The sequence below is a fragment of the Typopeltis vanoorti genome, chromosome 1, assembly GCF_054136105.1.
Source record: "Typopeltis vanoorti isolate ZY-2024b chromosome 1, IOZ_Tvanoo_1.0, whole genome shotgun sequence".
Classification (NCBI taxonomy): domain Eukaryota; kingdom Metazoa; phylum Arthropoda; class Arachnida; order Uropygi; family Thelyphonidae; genus Typopeltis; species Typopeltis vanoorti.
Window position 1 is genome coordinate 30501297 of NC_143549.1, and position 12199 is coordinate 30513495.

The following is a 12199-nucleotide window of genomic DNA, read 5'->3' on the forward strand; positions in this document are numbered from 1 at the left end:
GTCCTACCCAAAAAGATTTTGCAAATCTTTTTGGTTAGGACAAAAAAAATAAAATAAAAATAAAATAAAATAAAATAAATAATAAATTTAAAAAAAAATTAAAAGCTATCCTTCCATTTCTTTAAGAGAAATTAATTTATATCGAGTCAGATTTGACTGATTAGAGATGACACATGCAAAACTTCAAAACTGGAAAAGTAAAGCTTAAACCTGTAAGGCATCATCCCATATGCATGAAAGACTGAAGTTTTATTATTGTTAAATGTGATGAATTTCATGTTAAAAATAATTTGTATAGTTGTTTTGAACATTTATAGTGAATTTCTGTTGACAAGTGAACTTAAATCAATTTTATTTTAAAGCATAAAATGCAACATTTTTTTCTAACTATATAAAATAATATGAGCCTCCACGATAAGTTTAATATGTAGAATCCATGGAGGTCTCATGATGATCAAGTTATTTAGAAAGAATGGTGATTCCAGTGTATAGTATCATGATCATTTCACATCTTCATTATTATACTCAAATCTATCACCAGGATCTGAAGGGGATGAAGTATCCTTGGAAATGGTACAGGGGTAGATAGCAAAAATAATATTAGGATACAGTGTTGGTTATGAGGACCAGTGGTGCACTCAGGATTTAATCTTGGAGGGGGCTGGGTGCTCAGGATTTAACCTTTGGGGGGGTGAATTGAGTAGATAATTTGCGAATACACACTACGCATCACATACGACCTATGACTGAGCATCTGCAGTGAACGCTAATTCATAAGTAGTACAGAAATAGAAGACACGACACAACATAAATAAAAAAAATGAATTTTAATTAGGAAAAGATTTTTGGAAAATTTTCTAGTGTTCTTTCCTTTTCTCTGGGGGGGTGCCTGGGTCCCTTACCCCCCCTCTGGGTGGGCCACTGATGAGGACAGATGGAGGGAAAGCAAACTGCAGAGTTTGGTTGATAGATATACCAAGAGATTGATACAATTAAACTGCTGAGAAACATTTATAGGATTGACAGCGGGAAATTTTTTCATATAATAGAACAAAGAAAAGAGGCTATCCCTAAATATTGCAGGTGGTCAATAAGAGAGAAGTGTTTTTTTTTTTTTCTTTTATGGACGATGGTTGAACCATGGAATGCATTACCTGACAGAGTAGATGTGCAGACATCAAAAAATGGATATCATAGACTGTGTCTATGATACCCACAGAGCCATTGGAAGTCCTGAATAATAATAAACTCTTCTCATTAGCTGGAAAATCACCTCCATTGTCATAGCAATGTCATAGCAGGCTTTTAAGCAAACATACTGTGAGTGCAAAATTTTCAGTACAGTAATTTTCAAAATAATTCTATAGTATAATTTGCTTAAGTGCTTAACAAAGTTAGCAAATTACTAACTTTGTTGAAATTACTATTTCAACTTATACAATAAACATTGAAATTATACCAATAATGGCAATTTTAATATTACTTAATGATGTGCATATATGTGTGTGTGTGTATATACATATATATATATATATAATGTCTTATTTCAGAAAGGAAGAACTACTGAATACTATTTACATAATTCTACAGGAAAATCTGATGCTAGACCAACACCCATAAACAATAATAATCATGAATCAGCTGCTAAGGTAATGGAAGATAAAAAAGGTGCAGAAAATGAAACAAATATTTCAGGAGAATCAGAGAAAACCAAAGCAAGCCATGAAAATGAAAAAACTGAACTACGAAGTATAAGGAATAGGGATTCACAAAAATCAAAAGATAACAGAGAAACCTCAAAGGATAAAGATAATGTCACTAGCTCTGAAAGTGCCTGCAACAATGAAGAAATTAATAAAGAAAATGCAAATACTGAAGAGGCCCAACCAAGTTTAACAGAAGGTGAAACTTGTAGTACCCATAAGGATGTTCAATCAGAAAAAGAAGAAACAGAAGGATATAATGAAAAGGAAAATTCAGACCTTAAAAATACAGATGTGGATAATCAATCAACAAACATTCCCATACCAACAGAAACACCTAAAGATAAACCAAATAAAAATGAAGAAAATATCAGAACTGAATCAAACCCAGAAGAAACTAGGATTGAAAACACATCTGAAAAAAAGGAAAGAAATGAATTGGATATTGCAAAAGAAAAAAAATCCAAGGTGGATAATGAAACAGAAGCAAAACATTCTGAGACAGAACTTGAAACAGAAGTAAAAAATTCTGAGACAGAACTTAAAACAGAAGCAAAAAATTCTGAGACAGAACTTGAAACAGAAGCAAAAAATTCTGAGACAGAACATGAAACAGAAGCAAAAAATTCTGAGACTAAACATGAAATAAACACAAAAAATTCTGAAAACATAAACGAAGCAGAAAATTCTGAAAACATAAATGAAGCACAAAATTCTGATGATGCAAATAAAACAAAAAATTTTGAAAACACAAATGAAATGCAAAATTCTGAAAATAAAGAAAGTTCAGAAAATGAAGAAAAAGCTATAACAGAAGATACAAATTGTAATAAAGTAAATACAGATAGCCTGCTTTCAGATAAAACAAAAAATGATGATAATAATAATCAATCTTCTGTACATTGTGACGATCAAAATATAGAAGAAAACAATGAATCTAAATCTCAGGAATTAGCTGATGTTGAAAAGACACTCGAAAAAAATGATCACAGTGAAGATATAAATGCAAAAGAGGCTGACAATGAGACTAAGGATGAAAATGAAAATAACGAATCTCAAGATCATTCAGTTAATGAAAATGAAACTAACAATAATGATAAAGGGCATTATTCAAATAATGATAATTCCAATGAAGAAATCCCTGACACTGAAAAAAATGAATATCTCAATAAAACCTCTGACCCCAATGAGGAACTAAAACACAGTGAAACAGAAGAAAATGAAGATATAAATGAGGATGAAGAGAGTAACAAGGATGATTCTGCTCAAATCAGTAAGTATATTTTTGTTATGTATTTGAAAATTACCTTCATGTGAGGTTCATTTATTTTTGTTGAAACAGCATTCAGAAATCTTTATTTATGACTAATATGGTATTTTCAGTAAAGTGATTATCTATTGAGTAGAAAGATGTGAGGATCAAATTCATTCATTTGACCCTCATATCCAACAATGAAAACTAGTACTGCATATGCAAGCACAAAAATCAGCTTTTAGAAAACCAATAAATTAATAAATGCATAAACATCACATGAAAATAAACATAGTTCCAAACATAACACCATGCTTACCATCAAGAAATGAAGCATATTTCCATTTCTCCAAACAACAATACTATAGTGCTTAAGAAGGTTAAAACTTAAGTTTATGATAATTTTAAATAAAACTAACTTGAGAGAATTTTTTTTTTGATGATTTATAGATACAGCAGTATTCTAATAACAATACTGCAGCAGTTGTTCATCTTATCTCTATGTGTTCACCTCTCTAGATTCATTAAAAGTAGGAGAATCTGCTGATGCTATTTCCTCTTTCTGCATATATATATATATATATATATATATATATATATATACACACACACACACACATATACACACACACACACACACACACATACATATATATATATATATATATATATATATATATATATATATATATATATATATATATATATATATGTGTGTGTGTGTGTGTGTGTGTGTTTGGATTGGTTTTCATTTCAATTATGTTTTGATTTCAGGACAAGTATTCCATATTTTTGAACTTTGCACTATTTATTTATTATTTTTCTTTGAATGTTAATTCTGACTAGTTTTTGTTTACTCCAAAATATTGGCAAAGTGTTCTTCAACCCAATTCCAGTATTATCTAAAAATATACACCTCCTCTGTTCAAGAAAATAATTTTTAAGAATTACATTGAGTGTAAAACATGCTCCGGACCACTAACAAGTGATTTAAAGCATACATTTGGCATCTTTAGTACATTTGTTAAAGGGCAGGAAAGGGATAAGAACTTTTGTATATTGGAAACATTGCTATCTTGAGGAGAAGCAAGCATATCAAATAAAACGGCTGAGTTTGTAGCACTGACTGAGTCTGTTTGTCCAAAGTAAGTGAAACTTAGTTGATTGAGAATGATATACTTTCCAGATGACTAAAAATGGTAGGATGGTGAAGAGAGGAGGAAGAGCTGTTAATAGCAGAGGAATTTTGTCCTTCAAGAGTGGAAGCGAAAAATAGTAGTTATGTATGAAGATTTTGAAGATATTTGGTGTGAAGGTGAGATTAAAAGAATAGTATATCTAATAGGACATGGTTATAAGTCAGAAAATGTGGTGAGCATTGAATGTGAAATGTTTAGACAAATTAATTGGGCAAGTAAAAGGAAGATGATTCTAATGGGAAATTTTAATTATAGAAATGTGGATTGGAAAGAAAAAGAGTGAGTAAGACATGGTAACAAGAAGAGTGAATTTGTTGAATTTCTGCAGGATAACTATCTTAAGCAGCATGTGATGTAAGCAACAAGAGGTTTTCAGTAATCGGATTTGGTGATATCCAATGGTTGTGAACAAGGAATCAACAATGCCACCTGTTCGTGAGACTGATCATGAAGTATTGGTTTGAAAGGTAGTCAAAGAGGAAAAGGTTGTTATTGAAAAGGCATATATGTGGAACACTATAAAGTGGGTGATTATGAGAAGATCTGTAGTCAATTAATGTTAATACATTGGGTTGACGAGCAGTGCAGAAAAGATGTTGACTGCATGGGAAATGATAGGGCAGTCTATGATACTGCATACCAAGAATTAAGTAACTAAATGGAAGAGTAAGATGGATGAACAGTAATATGTTAGCAGAGTAATCATAACAAATGACATAGTGAATGATGCATCATTGGCAAGCAGCTTCACATCTCCAGCCAATGTCATTAACATGCAAGTTAAACAATAATGGTCCATAAACAGATCCATGTGGCACTCCACTAGTGACCTTCCTCTTTTGGGATACCACTCCACCATACACAGCCAGCTGATACCTAATTAACAGCCAATCGCTGTTTTACACACTGGTCTGTTATCTAATTCCATCTGTTTTAATTTAGCTATTAGCTTATTACGTGGCAGTCTATCAAAGGCCTTTGAAAAATTCAAGTACACCACCATATATGCATCTCCCATATCTTATGTATTACAACAAAGTGAATTTGTCATCTTGTTGTAATATGTAGGTAGGTTGCTGAAACACAACCTTCTCCTAAAAAATCATACTGACCATCATAAAGAATACTGATATTATCAACTCACTTCTGAATCCTAGTCCTCACCAACTACTCTAATACATTTACAACAGCCCTAGACATACAGACTGGCCTATAATTTGTAGCCTCAGTTTTATCCTATCCTTTGCGAAGTGGAACGATTTTCTTCTATTCTCTTGGAGTCATCCTGCTCCAAGATTGATATTAAACAGGGCAATTAATTCCATACAGCATTCCCTCAAGATGAATGGAGATATACTGTCAAGTCCTATTGCCTTATTAGCACTAAGTTTACTTAACTCTTCATATACTTCCTGCTCATTCACCATCAGTCCCTCTACTATCCAGCTTCTCACAATGTTAACTTTCATGAGGATGAAATACACTGATAAAATGATCATTGAATACTCCAACTTTATCTTCTGCACTGGTTACCAATCTGCCAGTGTCATCATATAGCATTACACCCCCTCCTAAATAGTCATTTTTTTTTCTTACTTGCTACATATTGAAAGGAGTTTTCTTAGCTTGACTGGCTAATTTCTTTTCATACTGCACTTTTACTGTCTTTACCAAATGAGTCATCCTTCGTGGTCTGCTCTTTGTACTCTTCATCCAATTGAAAATTACCAACATTCATCTTGTGTTGCTTTCTTCACAATGCTTTCTTCTTCTTCTTCTGGATTTCATGCTTAATCTACTCATTCATCCATTTTACTCCTACCTTGTTTAGCCTTTTCACCTTTTGAATACACTCAAACACTGCTGCTGTTAAATAGCTCTTGGTGAATGCCCATGCAGCTTCTATCTCTTTCCCACTCAACTCCTTTTTCTATGCTACAGCTCCCAGTTGTCAGCATTTCCACATATATCCCTTCTTTATAGAAGTTCTCATATAATTAACTGTAATCCCAGTGATCACTTCATGGTCGTGATCACCAACCAGGATAAGATTAGACATTCCATTCTCAATCACATAATCTGATGATAACCAGATCTAAGACTCTTGAACCTCTTGTGTCCTCTGTTAAACATTGCCTAAAATTGTTCTCCATTAAGAATTCAAGAAATTCATTCTCCTTATTCCCTGATGCTCTCTCTTCATTCCAATCAATATTGCCATAATTCATATCACCCATCACTTGTTCACTAAGCCACATTGCCTATATATTACTTTATTTCCACCTTTCACATTCTCTGGTCTGTAGCAACATCCCACCAAATATCTTATTCTATCAGCTTCCACTTCATGCTGTACTGATCAAAAGCACTGCCACTTTTCCCCCCAAGGGGAAAAAAAAGTGGTAGTGCTCTTCACAAAAAACATCATATCACTCTTATTTTATTTTAAGATGCATAAACTCAACCAATGCAATAATTTATCTCCCTTATTCCTGATACTCCTGGCATTATTTGTCACTTCTCTTCATTTGCTCCTGTCTGCTCACCTTCTGTTCCATATACTCGGATGAATGGAACTGTATAAGAATCATGGATTGCATCTGAATGGTTTGGAGTGAGTGATTTAGAATGGTTGCTGCTGAAGTAAGTGTAATGAGTGATGCAAACAAGGTATTAGTGAACGTCAGAGATTATGTGAATGAGCAGGAGAGTGGACCAGCTGGAACTCCCCCCCCCCACCGACTCAACCTCTCCATGTATTCCAGGCCTGTCTATGCTGACCATCTACGTACATGCATTTATAACTACTTTCAGAATCCATTCTCCTTACATCATGCCTCCTCCCGACCTCCTTGGCCCACCACTTCCCTGTCTAACTTGCAATCCTATTCTCACATTCTTCTCTTCATTCACATAATCTCTGACTTCCACTGATACCTTGTTTGCATACAGTTCCTTCAGCAGCAACCTTTCTAAATCACTCACTCCAAACCATTCAGATGCAATCCACGATTCTTATACAGTTCCATTCATCCTTTAAACTCATATACATGGCATTCTCAAACTGCACTTCTTTCTCTTTTCCTCATTTCCACTATAAACTGCAGAAGATGGGATTGATAACAGATTGGTTAGATGGATTGAAGATTAGTTTTCTGAACGATACCTGGAAATTGTGTATGATGGAGCAGTATCTCCTAAAAGGAAGGTGATTAGCAGCATGCCTTAAGGTTCTATTCTTGGTGCTACACTTTAGGGTATAGAGATATAAAGCAATGCACTGCACTGCACTGGTGGAGCTGTGCTTCAGGAAGTGGACAATAGTTGGGATCTTGGAGTGATGGTAGACAGTACTAAAGTTCCAAGGACACATTGCATGTGTTGTGAAGAATGCACATTTTATTGCTGCTACAATAAAAAGTACATTGACATGTAGGGATAAGGAGTTGATGATACCTCTACATAAGGCAATCATCAGTCCACACAAGGAACATTGTGTTCAAATTTGGTCATTTAGTTTTCATTGTGATGTGGAAACATTGGAGAGAGTCCCCAGATGAATATACTAAATATACCAGAATGAATATACCAAAGTGATACCAACACTCTGAAGTATTGGTTATGCAGAGCAGTTGAGGGAATGCAGATTACAAAGTATGATGCATGGGAGGTAAAGAGGAGATATGATAGAGACCATCAAGGTTATCCTTTCTTTTAGTGTTACATGGTGATCAACATTCATTTTTGAAATTATGGATTCTACAACCGTGTTAAAATAATTCTTTTTATTAACCATCAAGGTTAAGGGATTAATACAGAAGGAATTATAAAAAGAGTGAATGTTAAAATGGAAAGAATGAGAGACCATCCCTGCAAGTTGTATAAGGATGTGGCAAAGAAGGGTGTGAGGAGTGGATTTTTTACATGAAGAATTGTTAGTGAGTGGAATGCATTGCCGGAATGTAAATAATTTTAAAGTTCAATATGATAGATATGTTGCTAGTTGAGTAGACCTCTCAAGATGAGTCTATAGACTCCATGAAGGAGTACCTTCATGGAGTCAATAGACTCCTAATTAGTAAATACAAGAGACATGAACTGGAAGACATTTTGTATCTCCCCATTCATATCTTTTGAAAACAGCTGCATCTGTAACAGGGACATATAAAAGTAAAACATTTCAGCTATTCAGACACAATTTTTAATGATAATGGCATGGTAAATATGAAAACAGACAACAGAATACACAAAGATAAGTGTGAGGAGTTAACTGAATAAATGTATAGTTGACTTTCATCATAGAAAACTCCTCAGGACCATGATCATAATAGACAGTTGACTACAGTGCAATTTTTTTTTTAGAACAGGTGCTGAAAGTTTTTTAAACTAGTTTCACACCAGCATCCATAGAGGGCACCCTCTTTGGACTTCAGGTTTCTAGTTTAACATCTTCCACTTATTGTGTGTGTGTGTGTGTGTGTGTGTTATTACAATTTTTATATTGTACCTATCCAAACGATGTCTATGATAGAGATGAAATAAGTAAGTTTAATCATTTCTTCATGATGTTTTCTTATGAAACCTAATTATAAGTTATTATAGCACAGCACTGTACCTGCAGTGCTTTGGTTGAAATTTTCATTTTGTTATAGCAATATTTGCTGTAAAAATCAATGACAGAATGAATGGGAGAGGAAAGATTATCAAAACAGTGCTTCAAGAATGGCAGGAAAAAAGATCTAATGGATGATAAGGAGTGATATGGATTGGACTGATAGAATAAGAAGACTGAAATATAAGTTCTGACAATATTGGAGTCCTGAGACTAATTTGGAGGAATCTGTCAATAGGAAGTTAGTAATAATGTAAACATTTCACATAATATTGTCATAGCATTCTATACACCTCTTGATGATACACATCAAGAATGGAATACTATAAATTTGACTGTAGCCTCTATGAGTAGGGAAAATGAAGTGGAACTTCAAGGGTGAAAAGAAAGGCATGCAAAGATTTAGAGGAATTAAAGGCAGAGTTGGAAAGTAGTATGAATGTGAAGAGAATGTAAAATTCGGCAGTTAATCAGAAAGAATGTTATGTAATATGACAGCGAGTGCCCATTTCCTTATATTTCCGCAGTACTCTATATACAAAAATGTTGCGGAAGTATGAGAAGATTTATGCGAGTCTATTGTCACAGTGTGATAGAGGCAGAGATGGGGAGCCATGATCGTGAACGAGTCAGTGTGCAGATTGTACAGAAGGAATGGTGTGGATGTGATGAGTGAGTTCGATGGAAGGAAGGAAGGATTTATATAAGGTGGATGGCTTGCATTTGAATGGATCTGGGTATACGAGTCTTGAGAAAGTACTGTTCAGTTAGAGTTCGTAAGTGTAGAGTCAAGATAACTAGAATTTGGGGGGGGGGGGGGGGGTAGGATGCAGGCAACTATGGGTCCAGATAACCAAAGGTTTGGTAAGTTGGAGAACGATCACACGGCTCCCCAGGTTTTTAACTTTAGTTGATTAAGCAACACAAGATGTAAAGGAGGTTGCAAGGAAAGGAGATATTGCAATTTATGTATAATAATGCTAGCCATATTCAGAATAAGGGTGAAAAGTTTTTGGCACTGGTTAGTTCAACTTGGCCAAACGTTACTGGCATTAGCAAAACATGTCGCCTGTATTCCCCCCCCCCCCCCACTAAACATCCTGACTTGCACTTCTGAACTCTCACTGAACAGTACTTTCTCAAGAAAATGGAATTTATACAGCCGGTAAGAGATAGCATGTAATGGATAAGACATGAAGTTCAACAGTGCCGGATTCTCTGGTAGTAGCATCGAAGACCTTAACAGTAACCAACCTAGCTATGCTGTCCCACTTGAGGAACATAATCGTGTATTGACCTAGTTGCAAAACAGAAAGTTAAGGACAAGCTCAGGAGTCAGCTTTCAGCAGTAGCATGGCATATGATTTTGGAGGGGGAGAGATGCTGATGGTGCATGAGACATAGTTAAGGAGTGTTTGAAGAAAGAATTATCATACTGTAGACCCCAATTCAGAAAGAAAAATCAGGCAGAGTTATCATTAAGCAAGATTTGCAGACAAAAGTTGTGGAGAGTGTATAAAGAAAAAGGTAATCAGCATGCCTATGAGCAGTTTGAGGCACAGGCAAGAAGAATGACTGTATGGTAAGGAAGGCCAAAACTAATTATGAGATAAAACTAGCTGATGAGACAAAAGAAATCCTGAAGAGTTCTTCTGCTATGTGGCAAGTAAAAGGGGGAAAGGGTGAGATGACCATGGAAGAATGACTTTAAAAAGTACTGATTGCAATGAGATAAGCAAAGCGAATACTTGAGTTATTGAGTATAAATTAAGGATGCCAAGAAATTATATTATTAATTTCAATCTTTATCCAAGTGTAAGCAAACAAAGTTTGTGTATGAAGTCACTTCATGACTGGACTATACAGAGTCTAAAAATTTAACATCGATTACCTTAATATCCCATAAGGCAATGCAAATATCCTTATGAACATGTATAATGCTATGGAAAGGGCTACTACCCAGACTGGTTCTGACCTTTATTGAGCTCTCATTGGTGAGAGCCACACCCAGAAGGGATACGAAGGTTGAAGTAATGCAAAAGCTATATTTCCATATACAAGTAGTCTAAAGGTGTCTTTACCTTATTACTAAAATACTCTGGATTAGAAATAGATGTTGAAAGTTTTTTCCACTTCGTTACACTATTAATTAAAGATGCCAAGAAATCATATTCTTGGTTTCATCTTTTATGCACTACCTAGAGCGGTTTCAGTCTGGGTAGTGGCCCTTCCTATAATGCATAGCATTATACATGTTTGTAAGGATGTGTGTATTGCATTATGGGATACTAGGGCAACTGTTGTTTAGTCACTAGCCTCTATATATATAGTAGCCCAGTTGTGAAGTGACTTCACATGCAAGCTTTGTTTGCTTACATATGGATAAAGGATGAAACCAAAAATATAATTTCTTCGCATCTTTAATTTATAGTATAATCAATGAAAAAACTTTCAACATGAGATAATGAGTGATCATTTTGCAAGGGTGGACCATCTAGCGTGTGATCTTGCAATGCCAGATATGATAGGAGAATAGAGGATGAAGAATTGGAGGTGTCTTCGGATATAGCAAAACCTTAATGCAAATAGGGTCATGGGATTAGATTGCATACTGGCCCTGTATTACAAGAATGTGCAAATGAATTATCAGTTCCTCTGATTGAGCTGTTTAATTTAAGCCTCAGTACTGGAAAGATGCCAACTGAATTTTTTCAGTGATACTTAATTATATCTTCCCCACATTAAGTCGTGGGGAAGATATAATTTCGGCCATGGGTTCGATTAATAGCAAGGCACTGGAAGCATCCTATCTCTTAAGTTTGTGCATAGCGAAAATAGGGAAACCTCATTCGATAGAGGAAAATGTACTACTTCCAGCTATTAAAGATGTGGTAAAAACTATGATTGGCAACAAGTTACTAAAAGATGTTGATTTGATTCCTCTTTCAAATGACACTGTCAGTCGTAGAATTAATGATATGGTAGGTGACATAAAATCTCAGTTAATTGCAATAAATAAGAAGAGACCTTATTATGTGTTACAAATAGACGAGACTGTTGATGTTGCATATGATGTGCAGTTAATATGCTACGTAAGATATTCGCATGATAACAACATTCATGACGATATTCTGTTTTGTAGAACTTTGCCATTCCGAGCAACTGGAGAAGAAATATTTCACACTCTCAATAATTACATAATACACAAAGGGATCCAGTAGGGAAAATGTATAAGCTTCTTTCCTAATGGAGCTCGTGGCCTTACAGGCAGGCCTAGTGGAGTTGTTTTTAAGGTCAAGGAAGTAGGCTCCGGATTTCATACATAGGGAAGCATTAGCCTCCAAAGGAATGCCACCAGAATTTAAAAATGTGCTATACAATGTTGTCAAGCTAGTTAATTTTACTAAAACTCAACCGTTAAATAACAGGTTAT

The 12199-nt window shown here is 34.9% G+C and overlaps 2 protein-coding genes across 3 annotated transcripts in view; one reads left to right on the plus strand and one right to left on the minus strand.

Moving 5' to 3' along the window:
- Window positions 1–12199, minus strand: part of LOC150109861 (uncharacterized) — a 391072-nt gene that overhangs the window by 176587 nt on the left and 202286 nt on the right. The gene's annotated exons all lie outside the window — the stretch shown is intronic.
- Window positions 1–12199, plus strand: part of LOC150109862 (uncharacterized) — a 244348-nt gene that overhangs the window by 147822 nt on the left and 84327 nt on the right. The window contains exon 19 of the mRNA XM_090396070.1: window positions 1551–2976. Within this exon, the coding sequence (XP_090252196.1) occupies window positions 1551–2976 (1426 nt within the window). The remainder of the gene's footprint in view (window positions 1–1550; window positions 2977–12199) is intronic.